General features: G+C 42.0%; 1 protein-coding gene across 2 annotated transcripts in view; it reads left to right on the top strand.

The window, feature by feature from the left end:
* LCP1 (lymphocyte cytosolic protein 1) overlaps nucleotides 1-13,942 on the top strand; it is a 46,228-nt gene extending 32,286 nt beyond the window's left edge. For both annotated transcript variants that reach the window (XM_061457337.1, XM_061457336.1), the window contains exons 7-16: nucleotides 1,775-1,940; nucleotides 5,040-5,182; nucleotides 6,760-6,855; nucleotides 7,368-7,563; nucleotides 8,252-8,330; nucleotides 8,568-8,682; nucleotides 9,522-9,655; nucleotides 10,657-10,780; nucleotides 12,115-12,239; nucleotides 13,620-13,942. In XM_061457337.1, the coding sequence (XP_061313321.1) occupies nucleotides 1,775-1,940; nucleotides 5,040-5,182; nucleotides 6,760-6,855; nucleotides 7,368-7,563; nucleotides 8,252-8,330; nucleotides 8,568-8,682; nucleotides 9,522-9,655; nucleotides 10,657-10,780; nucleotides 12,115-12,239; nucleotides 13,620-13,752 (1,311 nt within the window). In that variant the 3' untranslated portion in view covers nucleotides 13,753-13,942. The remainder of the gene's footprint in view (nucleotides 1-1,774; nucleotides 1,941-5,039; nucleotides 5,183-6,759; nucleotides 6,856-7,367; nucleotides 7,564-8,251; nucleotides 8,331-8,567; nucleotides 8,683-9,521; nucleotides 9,656-10,656; nucleotides 10,781-12,114; nucleotides 12,240-13,619) is intronic.
* The last annotated feature ends 9,005 nt before the right edge of the window (nucleotides 13,943-22,947 follow it).

Raw genomic sequence — 22,947 nt, 5'->3', positions numbered from 1 at the left:
TATGGCAAAGGGAGATGTTCAGGTCCACATCCTAAAACCATGAAGATTTATATTTGTTTCTTTCCAAACATATGAGCAATCTGACTGAACAAACTGTGTTTGTGTTTGCCCAATATATTATGTTTACCAGTTCACACAACAATACGTAGAGATATATTTTTATAGGAACAGCACCTACATATCTGGATACAGAATATAAATAGATATATGGAAGAGATACAAACCTAACCCAGTTTAGCCCTCAGCTACTCTGATTTGATGGAACATTAGCCAGGCTCAAATAAGCTCAGAAGCCATTAAATTGGATTTTTATGCTGTATACCACATTTTTCAGTTGTAATCATTTTGGTCAGCAGCATAGCTTAGTGATGCAGCTCAGATCGATCCCTGTCACACATAGACATGATTTGATCAATAAAGCTTCTACTTTAACTTAACCCTTTTAAAGCTCTCTGGTGGAGAAAAGGTAATTAATTGGAAATGCTCCAATATTTCTACCTTATGAGAATTTGCACTATGTCTCTCTCTGCATTTTGTATCTAATCAAATCTCTGTCATGCCAGTGGTGATGAAATTCATGTGAAAAATTGCAGAGCTATGTGATAAATTATATTTTCGAGGCTTCTTTGCCCTCTCTACTTGCCCTGTGTTTACCAAGTCACCTTTCTGAATAGTGCAGACCAGATTTTCTTATACCCTTTTTTATAAATGGGAAGGAAATGGCAAAGGAACATATGTTCCTGAAACATCAGTTTCTTTCTGCCCCTCACTGTGAATGACAGAATCCCTCCACTTCCATTGGACGCTCCCAAGCCAGGACTCCATGCTCCAGATTATGGATTTTGGAGCATGGAGAAGATATCCAGACTTGATCAGTTCTGACCTTGGCTGAATGTCAAGGTTGAAAACCCAGCAGGTGCAACCATACTGACTCCTATGACATACGCTGGTTATACACATTGCTAGCTAGCAACTTATTTCTATCTCAGGTATTAGGTCTTTTGCATACTGCTTAAAGAGAGATGAGCCTGGAATATCTGATAGCTGATTGGGTTGTAGCTCCCTTATTTCTCCATGTGTGCAAGACACAGGTGGATAGCTTGCCCCATGCTAAAGCTAAGGCTGCGCTTGAGCATCTGCCTATGCATTAGCTGTAAGGAGAGCCTGGGTTTGATAACCAGGACTGAGCCCAGACATCTCTGAATACGGCTGTATGGTCTGAGCTCCAATGCCTTGTGACATGGTGTCTTTCACCTTTGCCAAAGAGCTCCTTTCCATCTTCACATTGGAACCCAGAACTTTCAATACTTAAAGGGGGCTTATAAGAAAGATGGGGACAAACTTTTTAGCAGGGCCTGTTGTGATAGGACAAGGGTAATGGTTTTGAACTAAAAGAGGGTAGATTAGGACTAGATAGAAGGAAGAAACCTTTTACAATGAGGGTGGTGAAAAACTGGCACAGGTTGCCCAGAGAGGTGATGGCTGCACCGTCCCTGGAGACATCCAAGGCCAGGTTTGACAGGGCTTTGAACAACCTGATCTAGCTGAATATGTCCCTGTTTATTGCAGGAGGGTTGGACTAGGTGACCTTTGAAAGTTCTTTCCAACCCAAACTGTTCTATGATTCTATGTTTCTATGATTCTGTGATTCTGTGTACATAAATGCCTTCACAGTGAAACTACTTGTTTATCTCACTGGTTTTGTCTGTCCTCCCTTCCTGTATCCTCAGTTCTCCAGTTGCTGCATCATTCAGAAGTTCTCTTTTTTCCCTAGGAAAATCTGAACCTCGCCCTGAACTCTGCTTCAGCCATTGGGTGCCATGTTGTTAACATTGGAGCTGAAGACTTAAAAGAAGGGAAACCTTACCTCGTGTTGGGTCTTTTATGGCAAGTCATTAAAATTGGACTCTTTGCTGACATAGAGATCAGCAGGAATGAAGGTATGTATGGCTCTTCATTTCAGTGTTCTACTATTATCACTGAACAGCCTTTAGGATAAAGTTCTTTTTAAAAAAATCTTGATTTAATTTTTTCTTCAAGTATTTTTTGCCTGTCTTCTTGCCTGTGCTGATTTCCCTTGCTCTTCGCAAGTTCCAGCACTCCAAAGTCCAAGGCTACATGTAGGCTTGTATGTGCAGAGCGAGTTTCATGCTCATTGGGTCAGGAATGATGGTCTACACCCAGGTATATTGGTGTTTTGGTATTAAATCTGGGATAAGGAAATGCTGCACTGCATTTAGAAAGCTTTGCTCTTTTCTTGCTCTTGATTGTCAAACATCTCCTCTTTCTTTATGAAATCAGAATTATAGGATCAGAGACTAATTTAGGCTAGAAGGAACCTCGGGAGGTCCACCCTGAATGTCTTCTGGTTCAGCCACCCAGCCACCCAATTCAAGCTGTACCATCTCAAGGTTAGGTGAGGTTGTTCAGGGCCTTTTCCAGTGCTCTCTGGGCAGCTTATTCCAGAGCCCAACCACTCTTGTGATTTTTTTTTTTTCCCCTTACATCTAGCTGGAATTTTCTTTCCTGCACCTTGTGACTGCAACTTCTCATTCTTTTGCTGTGCATACTGGGAAAATGCAATTGTGGCCCCTCTGCTGTTGGAGATAATACTTATTCCTTTCTCAGACCTCTTTTCAGGCTAAACAATCTTAGTTTTCTCATCCTCTTCTCATATATCATGTACTGCAGCTGAATCTTCTTGGCTTCTCTCCACTAAACTTCCTGCAGTTTGCCAATGCCTCTCCTGTACTGGGAAGCCCTAGGCTGGACACAGCATTCCAGTTGTGTCTTACCAATGCCAGATTTCTCTGTGGAGTATTTTCAGTGTGAGGCTGTGATTATGTACATGCGATCCACATGGCACCTTACCTTGCTGCTTTCTTTCCTCCACCTCTGGATAGTCTGCTCAACCAACAGTGACACTGCTTTCCTCCAGTTCCTGTGCAGGTGTTACCTTCATTGCTTCACCCCTTGCAGATTTCTATCCCTTCCATAGCCAGAGCCATCACTTCCCATCCTTTATAGGTAGCCATACCCTGCTTAAAAGCTATTTTTCCATTTATGGTATTTTCTCCTTCACTTCTCATCTCAGATTTAAATTTGTCAGGATAGACAAGCCAAGATAATTTTGATTTCTTTTCAGGTTCTGTCTTGTCCTGATAACCCTTGACTATGGGACACTGTATTTCCAATGAGCTCTCATAAGCACATGGTATCAAGGCAGTAATACATCCCAACCTCTATGGGAAATACGTGGCATGCACTAATACCATGTTTGGGTTTCCCCTGGCCATATCACATGCTGGCTCAGAGTAGCTCAAAAGACATTTAATACACTCAAGTTGCTCTCATCCTCTGTTCATATAAGCTTTTAGCTCATAGCAGTTATTTATATTAATTCCCTAGTGAATGTCTTTGAACACGGCACTATTAAACTACATTCCATTTTTTATTACTGTCATCTAGTTCTTTCTGTCTGATTTCCTGATCATCCCCTGTATTGACTATGCCACCTAGTGAAAATCATCATCAAATTTTTAGCATGTTGCTAGTATATGTGCCAAGGTAATTGATGTAAAAGAGATGAAAACATTAATCCAAATATCAACCTATGATCCACCTCCACAAGAATCCTTCTTCACCCTACTTCAGTGTTGATGTTTCTCTCTTCATAAAATACACCATCCACTTCCAAATCCTTTTGTTATCCCCTTCTGGTTCAGTTTAACCCCATAGTACCCTATATCAAATTATCTGTGGAACTCTAGATATAATTTCCTTTCTGTAGCAAGTCCATATTTCTTTCAAGGAATCCTGCATTTACGAGGGTTGATCCTTCCCTCCTGCCTCTTTCTCCTATACGCTAGTATTTTATATAAACAAGATATCTTCTCCAATTGACAGATGAGTTAACCCTACTGGCCCATGAGCTCATGAAGTTATGTGCAAGTTCTCCAGAATACCTGTGTGGATCCAGTTTCAGCATAAATGCTACTGAGATTTTATCTAAGCTGCAAAAGCTCTGTTCATTTTTTCATTCCCATCTTGCCCCTATGCTCAATATTACTGCATCCAGCTCTGGAACCCTCAGAACAGAAAATATATGGAACTGTTGCCGTGGGTCCAGAAGAGGGCAACAGAAATGTTCAGAAGGCTGAAGCATCTCTCCATGAGAAAAGGCTGAGAGTTGGGGTTCTTCAGTCAGTAGAAGAGAAGGCTTCAGGGAGACTTCAGCAGCCTGAAGTACTTAAAGGGGGCTTATGAGAAAGATGGGGATAAACACTGTAGCACAGCCTGTTGTGATAGGACAAGGGCAATGGTTTTAAAATAAAAGATGGTAGATTTAGACTAGATATAAGGAAGAAATTTTTTACAGTGAGGGTGCTGAAATACTGGAACATGTTTCAAAGAGAGATGGTGGATGTGCCATCCCTGGAAGTGTTCAAGGTCAGGTTGGACAGGGCTCTGAGCAACCTGATCTAGCTGAAGATGTCCCTGTTCATTACAGGGGGGTTGGACTAGATGGTGGTAGCAGCAGTGATCTGTGTTATACCTTAGTTACTAAACTGTTCTTATCTCAACCCGTGGGAGTTGCATTCTTTTCGATTCTCCTCTCTGTCCCTCCAGGAGTAGGGGGAGGGCAAGAAGGGGGGGAGTGAGTGAACGAATTACCTGACTGGGTTTAAACCACAACACCTTTAAAGGTCCTTTCCAACCTAAACTAGTCTAAAATTCTATGATTGTATTTTAATTAAGATCTGAGGCAAGGAAATAGGGTAGTTCTTAGAGCACACTGAATTTGGTTTGTGCTTCTATTTCATCCACTACTAGATCCACAACTAACAGCCTTGTCCCCATTTTATTGATGAAACCCTTTTCCTCTTTATGTCTTCTGTCATGCTAACTTATCTTGAATTTTGGCAACACTTTGGTCCCTTTCTTTTAGAAACTAGGATTTCAAAATTTGAGAGAAAATAGTTATACATTCTCCTCTGTAAGTATTCACATCATTATTTTTCTCTGTCTGTCCTGCTTAGCCTTGATCGCTCTTCTGAGAGAAGGAGAGAGCCTGGAGGATCTGATGAAGTTGTCTCCAGAGGAACTGCTGCTGAGATGGGCAAACTATCACCTGGAGAATGCAGGATGCAACAAAGTCAGCAACTTCAGCTCAGACATCAAGGTATGAGAAACACTGACCAACAATAGCAAACCAGCAGCTCCACATTCAAATCCCTCTTCTCCAAAAGGGGATTGTTCACTGAACCAATCCAAGCAGCTGAGACTGCTCTGCCAAATATATGGGGCCAGGCAAATAAAATCATTTTAGTGTGGTTTACCTTTCTTCTTAGTAGTATTCCTCCTCCTCCTGACCTCAAAGCCCCAGCACACCACATGCCTAGGAACAAAATGGCTGCTGGTTCTGAACATAGTGTATAGACTCTACCACTGTAATTTCAGCTCCCTGTCTCTATTGCTTTCCTTCCCAAAAGTCCTTGAATGCCTCTTGACCTGGCTTTAGTCTGTAAAAGTTAGACCTTACCCAGACATGTAACTAGGTGTAGAAGAGGATGGGGATCTTCCAATTCCTTCACTTGATCTTTCCTTCAGTACAGCACCTGGGTTACGTGCTCCTGTGTCCCAGCCTTTGCTATATCCCTGCACGCACTCACCTCCACATTTTAGTTCAGTGGGACTATTCAAAATAATATAGCTAGATAGGAAGGCACTTGCAAGGATGGGTCTCTAGTTCATGCGGCATATGTCATGTACTTGGGACTTCATGGGCTCATGAGTGCAAATTTCAGCAGAGCTTTTTCTGTAGGATATTTATTCTTCCTATGCAAATATATCTGAACCTCAGTGGTGCATTCTGGTGAGTTTCAGATGCTAAAGCTACAGTGTGAGGCACGGCCAGCATCCTAGGGCTGTAGTGGAGGGTGTCTGAGCTTCCAGGAAAGCCAGGGGATGGCCAGCACACCAGCCTCACCAGTCGTGACCCGACCTGCCTGCTCCCACCATAGCATGGCAAAAGCTGTATTTTGAAGAGTATTAGTTGAGTTAGTTAGTCAAGTCCCTACATACTAACATGTAGCTTTGTTTTCACTTGTTTGAGTTATTACTGAAGTGAGATTAATATTTTCCATACGTGGAAGTAACATTACATTTCACAAAAGATTAGATACAACATGTTAAATCCTTGTCTTTTTCCTGCCCTCTTGCCTGAAAAATGCTGATACTGTTGTTGGGTTTAACTTTTGTCCTTGAAAACTATGCTTTCTTTTCCATAACTGTTCCAGCATTGCTTTGAAATCCGCTTTAAACATCTGCTTTCTCCTTCTGCATTTTCTTTTATTAAATGCTCAGCAGCCTGACTTCTACAGCATTATAAAGGTATGCATTTTCTTATCTCTAATTTAATGTTCAGATTAAGCCAATTCTAATACCTTTTTGTTGTTGCTGTCCTTTTTGTTGTTTCCGTCCTTTTTGTAAGTAAGTGCAACACACAGCATTTTGTCTCAGGCGCTGAGCATTCTGCAGCATATATATATATTGGCTTGGGGAAGAAATAGATCTGGTAAATACAGCATAAAGTAGGAACTGCTAAATGCTTCCAGCTTAATTAATTTAATTACGTAGCCCAAAGATTGATGCAATAAAAATGAAGCATGCAGGCACATTGTTCAGAGGAGCATTGGCATGCAGTACCTGAGCCTTAGATGTAATTTTTCCTCCCTTTAATTTCTTTGTCTGTCACAGGACTCAAGAGCTTATTACCATCTGCTGAACCAGGTTGCCCCCAAGGGAGATGAAGAAGGCATTCCGGCTATTACTATTGACATGTCAGGATTAAGGGTAAAATGAGATAAGTTTAGAGTAAATGCCGATATTTTCTTTCACTTGCATTGCTGGCCAACACAGAGTTGCGCTGGGATGCCAGAACAAGGAAACTCTTTTGAGCATTGCAACCTGATCTTGTATTTCAGAAATCAAAGCTTTCAATGAATTAAATGGTGTGTTTTCATTAGATATTATTGCTGAAACTGAAACAACCATTGAATGACACCGATAAACTACTAACTTGTAACAAGTATATTTAAATCTATTTCTTTGTCAATTTCATCAAACCATCTGCCTTTACATGGAATATAACTGTAAAAGCATTAGGGTGAAATGGCTGGATTGTAGGTAAAGCCCATTTGAAAACAGACCTGATGTTTTTAAAAGTGGGAAAGGAAATAGTTATAAATCCAACAAGGACCTGCTTTAACATCCTCACGTGTAGCTCCATTTGAGCTCCGGGTAGTTCTCGCGTGCAGTGCAAGGCGATGGGGTGAGGCTGATGATCCCTTTTTCTCCGGGAGCAGGAGAAGGATGATGTCCAGCGAGCAGAGTGCATGCTGCAGCAGGCAGAGCGGCTGGGCTGCCGGCAGTTCGTCACCGCCACCGACGTTGTGCGGGGGAACCCAAAGCTAAACTTGGCCTTCATCGCCAACTTGTTTAACAAATACCCTGCCCTGCATAAGCCAGAGAACCAGGACATCAACTGGAGCTCTATTGAAGGTGAGGGGAATGCAAATAAAGGACGTTTCTGGACACCAGTGCCACAGTATTCCCATCTCTGAGTTGATGATATGTTAACCTAAGCTCCTGTCCTTCAAATATAGTCACTGCACTATTAGCACAGGCAGCCTGGAGAAAGGGAGGCTGCTCTTCTCCTGCATGTGGCTTCTTGTATTTTGGAGGTCTGTTCTGTGGATAGTGCATGTTAAAAGACAAAAATATCTGTGCGATATCTGAACCAGTGCAGACTATTGAGTGTGCTGGTTAGTTGAAATTAGGGTTGATTTGGCATTCCCTTAATTGAGAGTATAATTTAAAACTCAGATCTTGCATAAACCTGCTGCCTGCTTGCTCTGGGTTGGGGTCAGGGCCACTGCTGTATGGATCATTTGCTGAGCTTCAGGTCCTTCTTTTTCAGCCTTATAGTGAAGCTGTTCATGCTAGGGCACAGGCTGTTCTTGATTTCTTGAAGGCATTTCAAGGCCAATCTGCCTAAATGCCATAATATATAGGGCATGAAGAAATATAACGCGCTGCACCATGCTCTCTTATTTTACATGTCAACCAGTGTCTCCTGTTTATGGTTCAGTGCACTGTAAATTCTGAGTTATGGTTTCATCACAGGACACTTATTTTACTGGAGCGTTGTGTTTTGCAGGCCTGTTGATTGATGTATCTGTTGTTTTAGGTGAGACAAGGGAAGAGAGGACGTTCAGGAACTGGATGAACTCTCTGGGTGTTAATCCACATGTAAATCATTTATATAGGTAAGAAGAGGTATTACACTTTCTTCAGATAATAAATTTGGCCACCAAATTGCTTAAAAACCAAAAACTTTTGGGCCCTATCAGAATATTAAGAATATATGCTCTTTTTTTTTGTTTGTTTTGCTGCTTTTTTTTTTTTTTTTTTAATAGAAGACTATCTTTACCTCCACTAATAATTTTGTTGGGTTCCTTTCCTCTGATCTTTGGACAACGATACATCTTTTCTATTGTTTTCAGTGACCTATCAGATGCCTTGGTCATCTTCCAGCTCTATGAAAAGATCAAAGTGCCAGTAGACTGGAACAGAGTGAACAAACCACCATATCCTAAACTGGGTGGCAACATGAAGAAGGTAAAAAAAGTTGGAATAGCTCCAGTAGCGATGCTCTATCCTCAAAGGATGTCTATATCATTTCAAACAGCAATATGGGCACTTGCATTGCTCTCAAGTCCCAAGTACAGCACATTAAATATTAAATGATTTTTTTTTGTCTAATCAGTGAATAATTATTCATCCTGAAAAAGAAACGTACCTTTGACTCATGGGCTCTTTTGACAGGTGAATAATATTTGTAAAGAAAAAAGACTCAGAACCTTTGGTGTCAATATTTAAGAACTGTATTTGCAGGCCACTTTTGCTAGTGTCTTAGTCACCAATTATAATGCATCTTCACTGTAAGTCATATGGCACCAGCTTAATCGCAGCTGTCTGGATCACTGCCCACCACATCAAATGAAGACAGTGATGATAAGCATTCTTGACCAGATGCCTCAAGAACTGATCACAGAGTTGATGCTAAATACAAAGCTTTCTCCCAGTTATCTGGATGAGTAATTCCATCCAGTTAAGCCAGAGTGATTAACTGACCACAGTATTGACTGGGACACTAATCCTTTATCTCAGTGCAATGCTGTGATGTTGGATGTACCCATGAGCCATAGATTCGTATTATCCAGAGAAATCAGTTTTTCAGGTCCTGATGGTGAAGTATAACATTTCCTTCTACGTTAACTGTTTACCATGGTGTTTTGGAACCAGCTACTGATAGTCAAACAGCTGTATTGTCACAGAGCCTCAAAGCTCCTTTTTGCCCAGGAGGATCAGGACTAAGCAACCAAAATAATTTAAAGTAACAGTGCCTTATCTTCTTTTTTTTTTTGAGCTGCACTAATTGACCCTGTCATTTACAGCTTGAAAATTGCAACTATGCAGTGGAACTGGGGAAGAATCAAGCCAAATTTTCCCTTGTTGGCATCGCTGGGCAAGATCTGAATGAAGGAAACCGTACGCTCACACTGGCCTTAATCTGGCAGTTGATGAGAAGGTATGGCAGCCAGACACAAACTGCAAACTGTATACTCAGTTTGCATTGTGACAGTCTCATGCTGCTATCACTGAGAAGGCTTGACATGCTTTCTAACTACTCTGTTTGCGCTTATATGCAAAGACAGAATAACCTTTTGCTCGCTCCTAGTTAGGGATGCAATCAGGAAGCACATCAACTTGTGGGCAAGGCCTTTACAGGCAACTCACGTAGAATATTATTATTGTCACTGTCTGTATAGCATGAAAAAATGTTCATTGCATGAAAGAGAAAAAAATAAGTTGATGGTCTCTGTATCAAAGAGTGGGAAGAATGTACTCGAAATAAGGGGTTGATGAAGAAGGTTTGTAATCTGCTACCTGAAGCGGATGCAATGAAGTAGCTCTCCCCATTTTAATGTAATTCTCTGTGTATGTGTGTGTTTGTGTGCATGTTTAAGAGCTCCATAACTTTGTGTAAAGACACCCAGTGTTTAGGAACTGAACACAGACTAAATTCAGTCTATAAAGCAAGGTACAGGTTTATCAGGCAGGTAATTAATCTAGGGATGCGATTACTTGCCATCAATTTTGGATGTCTTTCCAAGGTGTATGCTGACATACAAGCAAAGTATTCCAGGCTTGTGTTTATGCAGAAGGTCAGTCTTAGATGAGCATAACGATTCCCTTCTGGCCTTAAAGCCAGTGATCATTTTTTTAAGCGCTATGAGAATGAGTTATGTACACCAAGATCCACTAAAACAGACATTTTACAGTTCTGAAAATCAAAGCACTTTTGACATGCGCAACACCGTGATAAGGGAATTGGGGATGAATTAGACCCATTAGATCAGTTATCATGTTACAGTGTAATTCATATATGCTCTGAAGGGTGGGAAGCAGGGCAATATCAGTTCTAAGAGGACTGTTGGGGTGATGTCTGTCAAGCTGCACACATACAGGATGGTTCTGAGGTTACGGTAGACTTTGAGCAAAGGAAGATATCTTTGCTTCCCTCTTAAGGTACACCCTGAATATCCTTGAAGACATTGGTGGTGGAGAGAAGGTCAATGATGAAATCATTGTCAGCTGGGTCAATGAAACACTGACTGCAGCCAGGAAGAATTCAACCATCTCCAGTTTCAAGGTATATTTTTTTGTTAGGAATCTCTTAACCAGTGTGTCTGTTATGTTACATATGTTGCCTGTATATAGATGTATATATGCATATACGTGCACATACTACATTTTTTTGTATAGTTAACTACATAGTTTGGTCATTTTTTGTTCCCTTTTAAAAGCATGTTCAGATATACAGATTTTATACAAGGGGCTTTATGATGAAAAGTTAACAGAAACATGATATGAACATGACAGGAAACACCTTGAATGCCAGTTTGACATTGGAAATCAAAGTACAGGGCCAGGAATGACACCTGGAACTAAGCAAGAATTGCTGTGGTGTCAATTATTATTAAACAACAGCAATTACAAATGACAGTATTACAAAGAACAATAACAATACATTTTTAATCCAGTAGACCATTCGGGGATACCTCACCCTATTTTGCAAGGTACCATGTAAACGAAGGGCCAGACAAATTCCAGAGAGCTTTTAGTTTTTCTAACACATCTGCAACACTTTTGAAGTTGGGGAACACTCAGTGGATGTAAATCAGCAGCTTGCATGAGGCAAGGACAGATCCATTAGACTTCACATAATGAGCTCAGGAGACACACAGCCGGTCCCCTTCCACCTCCCATCAGTAGATGTGTGTCAGCATCATCTCCCCACAGAAAACAAGTTCATTGGCCCAGCACTCCATCTTTTTCTTTAATGACATTGCATTCTATGACAAGGTGACCTGCCTGATTGAAGAGGGAGAGGCTGTGGATGTTGTCTACCTAGATGTTAGTAAAGTCTTTGACACCATTTCCCACAGCATTTTCCTGGAGAAATAGGCAGCAAGACTGGTGTTGATCTCTCTTGTCCCAGGTAACAAGTGATAGGACAAGAGGAAATGGCCTCAAGTTGCACCAGGGGAGGTGTAGATTAGATGTTAGGAAAAATATCTTCACTGAAAGGATTGTCAAGCATTGGAACAGGCTGCCCAGGGAAGTGGCATAGTCACCATCCCTGGAGGTACTGAAAAGATGTATAGATGTGGCACTTAGTGATGTGGCTTAGTGGTGGACTTGGCCACGTTAGGTTAACAGTTAGACTCGGTCTTAAAGGTCTTTTCCAACCTAAATGATTCTGTGATATCTTATCCATTGGAAAAAAAAAAACAAACAAAAAACAAAACAAAACATCAATCTTTTAAATGGTTCTTAGTCTGGCTTAGATGATGCTAAGCAGCCCTTTGTGAAGATCTAAATGGTATTTGACTGAGCTGTCCATTGTTCTTGATCCTAGACTCAGGCTTTATGGGAGATCTGTCATTCTGTTGTTGCATCTAATTGTATTTTTCATCTATGCAGGATAGCAAAATCAGCACCAGCATGCCAGTCCTGGATCTCATTGATGCCATTCAACCAGGATCAATCAAATATGACCTCTTGAAAACAGAGGACCTGAATGATGAGGAGAAACTGAATAATGCTAAGTATGTTTCTGCCAAGTGACACTTACATGAGTTACCTGCTCTGTCTTTGAAAACTGCTCTGCTATCATTCTCATCTGGCCCAACCTCAGCTAATACCTCCAGAGTTACAAGCATGAAGGCTAGGAGTTAGGCAGTAAAAAAGACTATCAATGGAAATGAAGTGTGTGATGTTATATATAATTCCTGCTTTATAATTCCCTTGAAGGGATCAAAATCACTTGGCTTTACAAGCCCCTATTTTCTCTTATTAAATTTAAAACTCTTTCAGAGATCAGGGAACAATGCCAACAATAGTGAGCCATGGAAACCAGTGATTAGAGGTCAGGATACCTCTTTAGTCACATGCAAGTGGAACAAGGGCATATTTAAGAGAGAAGCAGGAGAACAGGATTCATGCCTGAAAAACTGGGTTTATGAACGTGGATACTGATTTTTTTCTCCTGAGTGCAAATCCAGAAGAGAGCAAATGCTGGGGACTTTTCCCTTTCCTTTCAGAGTTACACAAATCACCTCCCAGCCATCATCAGTTTAGCTTCTGTTTTGCTATGTGGCAACTAGAGTCAGAGCTGCCATCATTTTTATAAATAGCACTGTTCTTTTTCCTTTCTGTTTCCTACCATCTGTTCTCTTTCTTTCCTTGCAATCCCACATGTGCTTCTAACTATACTTATTTCTTCATCCTCTGCTGATGTTTTCCTCTTCTCCCCCCACCCCTGTTGTCCCAGCCCTCTTTCTCTGCATTTTTTTGCAAGAATTTCACAAGTGTGTGCGCTCTGCAGTAGGAGGAACCTGGATTTTCTAGGTTTTTGTTTGTTAAAAAAATAGAACAGCCAGTAGCAGTGCAACAGTGCACTCTGAGCAGGGAGATGAGGAGCTCAGTTTACAAATTCTGGGTGAGACTCAGGCAGAAGAGAAGGTCCCTGGACGTTGATTTCCAACAGCACCAGCATCAGCTGTTGATTTCCAACAGCACCAACATTTCCAATCTCCACCAACATCAGTCTTCTGCTTTCCATCCTCATAAATTTATATTTATGTGTAAAGACTGAGTCACAGAGATTGAAGGGGAGCAAGGCCAGAACGGCTGATTGTGAGGATAATCTTTCAGGGGATGGGAGACTAAATGTTTCATACAAAAATTCAACCTGCAGTCTCCCATGCTGCAGATAATCAGTGTTCTACCATCTGGGAATATGTTCTACCTTTTAGTAGAAATGTAGTCTTCTCTGAAGCTTATATGTTTCTGTAGAAAAGTTTACTTTTCATGAGTCAATGAGTTCCCAACTCATTCTGGTTTTAATCATGTAAAAAACTTCTTAACAGAGGGAAAATTAATACTACTGCGCTAATTTGCTTGCTTGTTTGACCTCTGCATTGCAGGTATGCTATCTCTATGGCGAGAAAAATTGGAGCAAGAGTCTATGCCCTTCCAGAAGACCTGGTTGAAGTAAAACCCAAAATGGTCATGACAGTGTTTGCTTGCCTTATGGGAAAAGGCATGAAGAAAGTTTAAAGCACAAAATACTTGTACTGATGCCTGGTGTTCACCCTTTTCATTCCCTCAAACTGCTGGATGCTCTTCTCCATATCAAGGAATATGCAGGGTGCTCATGCTTTAAAGGCATGAATGTTAACACGGTTCCAGATCATACTAAAGTTGTGTGTCCACATGTATCCAGAAAATGTTTTCTTTTGAACAGTAATATGTGCTTGACCTTTTTTTTTTTTTTGCCTTATTTTCCACTTCTCTAGATATAGCTATTTTGTATTCCTGAATAAGTTTTCATACTTTTATTAATGGATACCAGGGTATTCTGTCAGAGTTCACCTGGAGATCTTCATTTTGGGAGATAAAAACAGCTTTTAGGATTATGAAATGTTATATACAGCTTCCGTCTGAAAATGTCTTCATGCTTTTGGTAGCATTTCTGCCATACTTTCCTTCGGTTTGCACCTGGGATAACAAAAGGGTATCCCTAAGCCAATGCAAGTACTAGTGACTATTTTTTGAATGGTAGGATCCTCTTAGGAAATTTTTGTGGAAAGAGAGAAGTGTCTGGGGTCTGCAGTGGGTTGCTGATATGTAAACAGAGCAGTACTTTTCCCTGCAAGTTACACCTCTGCTGTCAGAGGCATTACTCACAGAGTACATTACTATTCACTGAAAAAAACTTACCATAACCTGGTCCTCCAAGAACATCCAAACTTTGGAACCTTTGCAGGGAATACTCTCTAATGGATAATTCATTTTTATGTCATAATACACTTCAAATATAAGCAGATTGGGAAGCATCGTGGAAATGAAAGCCATGTTAAAGAAACTAAGGGGAAACACTCAGTATCAATATGGTAAGAAGCGAACCAAAGGAACACAAAGTGACATACTTGTGTAGTAAATACAAATTAAACTCTGATAACTTCATGGACTTGCACTTCAAGGGCTGTGGCCTGGATTCAGGAGAGCCACTTAAAACTGTGCTTGCATATGAAACATATACTAAAATGGTTCCCTGAACCTAGGCTGGGATCCTCAACAGAGCTAAATCAGCATAGCTTTGAAGCTAACAAGGCGCTGTCAGTTTGCCTCAGTTAAGGTCCTGGCCCTATCTATGGGTATTCAGTGGGATATATTTGCACTGAATCTCTTCTTGGGCATGATTAATTTACTGTTCTGGCCTTTATGTGGATTTTACTGTGGTGAAATGCATAAGGAGGGAATTTGGCCTTAATGCAATCCCGTTGATGCAGTCTCAGTTCCCTCCCTTTCTCCCTCCCTCCCCTTCAGCCCCTCCAGAATTGCCTTAATAAAGAATCAATATTCAATGACATGAGAAGTATCTCCAAATAAAATGTTCTATAAAGCCAAATGTGTAGTCTTTGCTTTTAGTAATGCATGTGCTAATGGGAAAGAATGTATCATAGAGCTGAAATGGAGACAGATGTAAAAAAAACCCTGAAATTGTGGGCTCATTAAGGATATATCCTCCACATTGTTATACTGCAGATGGCAGAAAGTAGGAAGAATTATTTCCAATGTCATTTCTGAACATGCCACTCCCAAGACACCACCAAAGATGTGACTCTGCTTGCTGGATCTGCAGCCTGGCCCAGTATGACTTTCCCCATTCAGTGCAGTAACCGTCATTGTCTTCCTTTGCTCATATACCCACAAACTTTGGCTCTTTTAGCATTCTCAGTGCAAGCAGACTATTTTGTTTCTGTACTGATGTTCAGATCCTGCTCCTGATCAGATCTGGGCACCCTGTTCTTCTCATGAGCCTACGTATTTAATACAGGGTGGGAAAGGTGCAGTATCCTAAGACTGATTTCATTTGGTCATAGTATTTCCCAGTGCTGGCAGAGAAGGAGAACATCTCTAGTGTTACGATGGAGATGTCACCCCAGGTTATTGTCCAGCAAGGGGGAGTTACCAGAGCATCACCCCTATGCTGCTGCTCCTCTTCCCCAGCATAGGACCAACTGTTGCCATTCAAGAGGGGTGACACTGAAAAGGTGGCTGCTCTTCCCTTATGTTGCCTTACTTGAGAGTCCTACAGAGGTAAACCAGAGTGAGGAAAATGTAGACAACAGCATTTCTCTCTGGTGGGATGGTCATGTGTTTTGTGTGTGTTTTGTGCACGTTTGCAAAGTGCAAGGGGCCATTTTTGGCTTGATACAGAGTGTAGATCTGGAAAGGCCGGGTAATCATGCCTAAGGACAGCCTTGCTCCAGGTTCCCCATCTCAGGAAGATGTCCTCACCCCAGACTCAGGTGTAGATGTGAGGCATGAAGTAGGTGATGGATGGGAGATGGTATCAGCACAGGGGTAAGAGGAGGGGCTTTTCCCTTTGTCCCAGACAAGTGCAAGCAGCAGTTACCCCAGAGAGAAGAAGGGATTTTCAGGCATTTCCCATTCACCAGCCCTTAGCAACTCAGTTTTTTTTTTGCACAGGGGTAGAATTGCTGAGAGAGGCAGGGAGAGGAGGCTTTCACACATCATGTATTTCTCAGTGGTGAGGTGTCTGTGGAGACCAAAACCTGCCTCTAGCTCAGGCTCTGGTCATGTACACTGTTAGTCAAAACATATTTTGTGAAGAGGGCTTCTTTTCCTCCTCCTCAGCGCTGGAGTCAGGCACCCTGCCATACAACCCTCCCCTTTGCTAGCCCCTTGTGCCCCAGGCTGCGTTTTGGGTCACTCTCTGAGCTTCAACCTGCAGCCAGCCTCTGCACCAGCTCTGGACCAGTGCAGCACGGAGAGTTAACCGCGAGATGGCACTCGCTCTGTCTGGAGGTTTAGAGACTGCCTCGCTCGAGTTCTCAAAATGCTCTCCTCTGGGAAATGGACTAAAATAGGGATATTTAACCCTAGGCAAAACGCTAGCAGCTGCCAGTGTGCAAAAGGGAATAGGTGTTGTTGTCAGGGGCACTATAGCAAATGCCTTACCAGATCTTCATTTTTATCTCTATAATCTCCCTTGAAAAATAAATCTGTCATGGGCCTGGAGGTGTGGGAATAGCTGCATTCTGTTACAGGAGTAAAAACATTCTCACTTTTCAATGCACCTCTGTTTAACTGGGTATTCTGTTTATTTCAGGCACTTGAGGCTTTGCTTTCATGAACTGGTAACAGAAGCCTGTAATAAGGTTCCCAGCAGATACTGATGGGGTTAAACCTATGACAACCATCACAAAAAAGCAGGATCTGGAATTTTTTGCTGTTGCTTTTCTCCAACTTCTTCCATTACTCTTAGAAAAAGCAGCTGTCTGGGATTCACTCCCAAATCAAGCTGGCTTTGTAAGCCCTTTCATTATTGATTTTCATTGCACAATTAATCATAATTTTCAATGCTTCAGAAAGGCTTAAACATTCATATGAATAAAAATAAAGAGTCAGCAGTTACTTTAAGTAGGAGAAAAAAACATGAGGGCAATCAATCCACGTGCTCCAGGGTACCAGCCTGATCAGCAGATGGACTCAGAAGGAAATATTCCCCCACAGTGTAGTAAAACATAATTAGGTGCACAATGAGGGTTTTAAACGTTCTTGTATATCATCTATCCTGGCTAGAAACCATCTATTCTGGCCTTAAAAAGAGGATAACAACCAGTATGGCTGGCTGCTGTGTTCCTGTACAGATAAAGTCATGTTTCTGCTTCCTCCAGGGGTGGAATTGAACCAAAACCGCAAGCTGAAATCACTCCTCTTTCCAAGTGCAGCTTAATTCTGCTGTGAGCCTCATCAAAAATGTCAGGACTTGGTGTCCATTGCTGCCTAACTGAGAAGCAGCTTCCATCTGTCTCCTGCTTGGAAAATGGGACCATGATACTGGCAGATGGCTGCAAAAAGCACATAAGCAGCATTGGTTCTAGAGCAAGCACTTGGCTACCGCTGCTTTCAGCTTGACTCAGAAATGGTTCCTGGTGCCTCTGATCTTGCAAACCCATGTGTTGAGCTGCTACTGTGACTGTCCAGCTCTCCATTGTCTGTTGCTCCTGGCAGCCTCCTCCAGTGCCTGAAAAATGGAATCAAGCATTTGGGAGTGTTTTCCTCAAGGCTGCTCAGTCACTTTACATTCAGCACTTTCCAGGCAAGCAGACAATGTGAGCAGCAGCAAGAGGCACACTGAATGCCTGAGTACCAGCCTTACTGCCTGCTGTGTGGTGAGCAATGTCAGAGTCAAAATTTATCAACAAACCTAAGAAGCTGTTACTAAGTATGACAGGAAATAGAGGAGCTCTGTGTACTGGTAAGGTGATATCTGTGGACTTTATACAGCTTAGTGTGGGAAAATTCTGAATTAGGACCAACATCACTTGATAATGCTCTCATTTTGTTCGTATTTTTTATGTCAATCAGTGCTCAGTGGCAGTTCTCTTCTGCCATTGATTTGTTGCCCTGATGGTTCCTTTGCTGCTGTCAAAGTAACACACAGCTCTGAGTCTCAGTTCTCAGACTAAGCATTAATTCTAATTAGTCTGAGAACTAAGCATGAGTTTAGTTCTCAGCATTAGTGAGAGCACTGTTTTCCATTGCACCTTATTTACTTTTTGTGCCCTGATCACTTTGTAAAGGCGTGTCTTACAGAAAACCTGATTTAGTCCCAGGGTGCAAGCTATTACAGGTCCATGATAAATTGTTCAAAGCCAAGAAGGTCACAATTCACACAGACATGTGCTCACAGGTAATGACATGTCTGAAATCTGTGAAAAGAGCAGAAAACTACATAATCAATCATGCATAGAAGCGCTGAACTCCCTCAGGGCATGCACTCATTTAGTGCATGGTCTTGAGGATCTCAAGGAATACAGCAATGGATAGCTGTAAACACACAAAACATGGAGAGGAACCCCGCACATACACTCAGGAAATCTCATAGCAGGTAACTGACATGCACAGTGCTGCTTTGACTGACACAAGCAGAAAAGCAATGTCACATTGCCAGGCAACTCCAGCAGCCTACAATGTTGTCCTGGCTCTTCACTGCAGTTAAGCAAGCTGGATGCCACGGAGCACATTTTGGTTTGTCACTGAGGTGGGGAGATGTCTTCTGACCAGCCCCTCAGTAACATTCCCTCCCTCGATTTTGCAGCCCTGGCAGAACACCCTGAACATCTGAGAGGTGGTGTATAAGCATTAGGTGTATCAACCTGTCCATGCCTTCTCCTTATAACCTGCATCTGCGTGGATGCTAGTAAAACAGACCTGTGAACATGCCACTGAAAGGCTCAATCAGCCACATCAGCGAAAAGTAATAGAGCTCTCTGAGGAGGAATGCAGGCCCCCACTACCAGCCCCACCTCCACTGCTGGAGCGATGCTGCGCATGTGGTGATAAACCTTACAGAACAGCCAAATGACTCTAGAAACATCCCAAATTCACCACTGAAGCCAAGTTCTAGGATTATAGGTTCTGCTAATTTTAGAAGTTGTGAACTGTGAATGCGACCAAGGTTGGAAACCTCCTTGGCTTGCCAAGCTTCACAACATGTGGGACCAACCTGCTAATGAGGGTTCAGCTTCTGCTGACCTGGTGGAACCCATTTGGGAGCACCCAGGGGCTTTGAGCCTCATAGAAGAACAAATTCTCATAAAGTACTTTCACTATGTGCTTCTCATACAAGCTCTGGGCAGAGGAATGCAGAACATGTATACTATACAGCACCCTCTCTAGCCTACAGTGATCTCCTAAAGATTTCGAAATGACACCCCAGACAGGAATCATAGTGCTCTCAGAGAATGGCCCTTTGACGTAGATTGCAGAAACTTTAAGCACAGATGCCCTTAGGTACCAGAGCGGTCGCACCATGCGGGGCTGGAGCAGTCACATAGAAGTGCCACGGCTTTGTTGGGGTCTGCAACTGCAATGCTGAGAGTGCACTGCAAGAAAGCTAACCTCCCCTATCCCTGGATGGATAGAAGACAAGTCAAGTGCATATTTGGATACATTTGTACAAGAGCTTTTCCAGTGGGACAGTGATGAGTCCCTGTGCAGTGTGGCTCTGCTTGTGCAGACTGATGGTCAGCATGGGCTGAGAATGAGATGTGCCAATCTGACCTGGGGACCATACCAGCGAAAGGTGTGAATGAAAGGGGGCAGGAGCATTGTTCCATGAAGCTTCTCTTCACCAGCATCCTCAAGCAGGTTTAGACATCCTCCAAACAGGTCGCAGCATCCTCAAAATCCAAAGGCAGGTTCCACTCTTCTAACCTCTACCAGATGCCATGCAAGCAATGTGAACAAGTGCAAGCAGTGCAGAGAAGACTAGCAATTACTGTTGATGCACTCAAGAGATAGGCAGAACACATTACTAGTCCAGGGCTAACTGTGTTCCTGACATTTACGTACATGCACATAAGTACATAGAGATGGGGACAGATGTGCATGCATTCACTTGCACCTTAGGTGATCTCTGTAGGTGGTACTTGAAGAAACTTTCTCCAACGCTCAGTAGCTTTTCCTGGAATGCTCCTGCAGTTCCCATTGATATCCTTTTTTAAACAAAGTTAAGCTTGCTTTGCAAGTACTTCTTGTTAAGATACTGACAAACAAATCAGTATTTACTGGCATTAAGAAAAGATGAGTCACTTGTTTGGGTGGGAGTTGATAACAGACCTTCAGGAAACAGAGCTCATGATGAAAATGTTTAACCAGTACTGACACCTCCGTACCTCCACAAAACGGCACATACATTACAGCATCTTTCTCCCTGCTGACCCTGGAAAGCTAAACAGTAAGGAGAGTAGAATAAAAATTTAATAAGATAGGTTGGTGTAAATGAATACTCAAAAAAACAAAGTGGACATGTATATGAGGGAGAAATGCTGTAACCACAAAAATTTAGACATAGTTCAGATTGTCACTTCCTGGTGGTTTCATGGGCTGCAAAATTGCTTCCAGAACAAAATGACAGAGGTTGGTGACATTGCCCACGTATGTAAATGATCACAGTGTCCTATGGAGATTAATTGATTCATGAATAAAGATGAGGAGCTGAGGTGTGCAAGGAGAAATCATTTATCAATTATATGCCTTGGAAAACTGAAAGATGATGCGGCCTTAACGGCTGAATGGGTTTGAAAGAGAGACTTGTAAATTGAGTTCTAATTCTGTTCTGCTGTATTCATAATAAAGAGCTGTTAAACTAATTGCATCCTTGTGTGGTTCATGAGCAATGGCACTCAGCTGCATCAGACAGCAAGCAACAGAGATCAGAGTTTAGTCAGATTCCAGTCATTCTTTGCCTCATCTAGGAAGGATGCTAACCAGTTACTTTTGGCCTCATCAGTAGTTTTAATGCACAAAAAAGGGCAAGTGCCATAAATATTTTTCAGGAGATTAATTTTGTATTTGAATCTGAATTTAAAGAACCAAGAAGGACAGCACAGACTAACTTGGCTTTTGTGTTCTGCTTCAGTTACTTGGATCCATTGTGATTATCCAACCCTAGAGGGCCTCGTTGTTGATTAACTGGAAACAAGGATTCTTAAGGGTCAAAACAGTAGCAAAATATGCTAATCCCAAACAGCAAAAAGGATCTGAGGGATGAGGCTGCTGGTAACAGCTGACCTCTCGTTCTACTGCCCCTTCTGTGTGCTTGTTAACAGGTTCGCTGACTCAGATCCGAGAATCTCGATGCAGGAAGAGGCTTGTTATTTAAAGTCTTGCTGCTTGACACTGTGAAAGCCTGGGATCAAAGAGACAGCCACACTTGTGTCCTTGTTGATCTTAGAGGAAATTTCTTGACACTTAGCTGCTGAAAGCCAAGGATGCCACTGATGGGAGTCACTGGAGATTACTCAGTGGCACTGCTGCGAATGCTCAAGACCATCTCCCTGCAGCAATACCAGTAGTTACTTTTTTGACTTGTTCTATCTGACCACTTTCTTGGGTCTGGCTCTCCTTCACCAGCAACAGCAGCTGCAGGAGCACAGCACAATGGCCAGGCACAGCCTGGTCCTGCTCATATTGATGTTGTCCACCTCCAAAAGGATAAAGTACATTTTGGGCGTTTTCATATTGACAAGTCACTTTGTCATCTCAGCCTCTAAGTCATTTCACTGTGGCTACGAACCACAGGCATAAGAAAGAATACACAGCACAAAGGTTTTGTGATCCTGTAATGTTTACAGAGGTCTGGCAGCATGCTCTGCATTCAGAACTCCTATAACCATCACAGACAAGCATGAAGCTGTATGCTGGTGCAGTAGGTGCTTGAGCAGTGATGGATACCCTGACTAGCTGGGACACGGGTACCTGGCCTGTTCTGCTGCCACCTTTTTCGTCACAGATATCTTAAACCTCCACACAAATCTGTGCCAAAGCCTGGTCTGGATGAGGTACAACATCTACGCAGCATCCAGAGGACATTAGTGTTACTATACATGAACGTGGAGAGGGAGTGGAGAGAAAGCAAATTTGGCCTAAAGAATGGATATCTCTTCAGAATTGCCTTTGAGGTGTCATTATACTTAAAAAAGCAATATACTAATGGCACCAGGAAGTTTATATACTGCCAGTCCTAAATCTCACAAGTGTAGTTTTCAACGAAGAAATCAACAGACTACTTTGTTAATTACCTGCTCTGAAAACTAGGAGCCGATTGTCCCTTATTAAATAAAAGCCTGTGCGTGTCCCAGTGCTACTCTAAAAGTTAACAGAAACCAACTGTCCCTCATTACTGCAAGGCTTCTGATCACATCTGCTATGGTAACACTTACAGGCACCAGCTCATCATAGCCCGTGGTCCACCCGTGGTAGAAGGAATAATTAATCCAGGTGCAGCAAAACCTTTGAACTTTCAACCAAGCAGCTCTTCCTCAGGGAATGCTGATTCATCAGAAGCAAAAAAGGATCAGTTTTGATGAATTTCCTAATTAGAGAAAAATACATTTATTCAGGGAAGGGAGCTCTTGAACAGTTGAAATCTCGCCTTGCAAGAGTTTCTAAATTCAATTTGATTTTCTCCAGGTCAAAAAAAAAAAAAGCAAGCATAGAAATGCAAGTTAATTTTCAATAAAATTATAAAAAGCCTTGAAATTGAGTAAAACCAAATAATGGTTGAAATGATGAAAATTACATACTTTGATTAACTCATTTGCTTTTATAGTTGCCCTTCACAGTGGTCTTTAAGACTGCATTATTATTCCCAGCTTATCTGGGAAATATTTCTCAGGTTCACAGAAATTCTTGAAGGTTAATAAACAATCT

The sequence above is a fragment of the Pezoporus flaviventris genome, unplaced genomic scaffold, assembly GCF_033815535.1.
Source record: "Pezoporus flaviventris isolate CSIRO_AGI_PZ_B2104156 unplaced genomic scaffold, CSIRO_AGI_Pfla_v1 ptg000025l, whole genome shotgun sequence".
NCBI lineage: Eukaryota > Metazoa > Chordata > Aves > Psittaciformes > Psittacidae > Pezoporus > Pezoporus flaviventris.
Note: the sequence above shows the minus strand (reverse complement) of the source record. Positions and strands in the feature narration are given on the sequence as shown.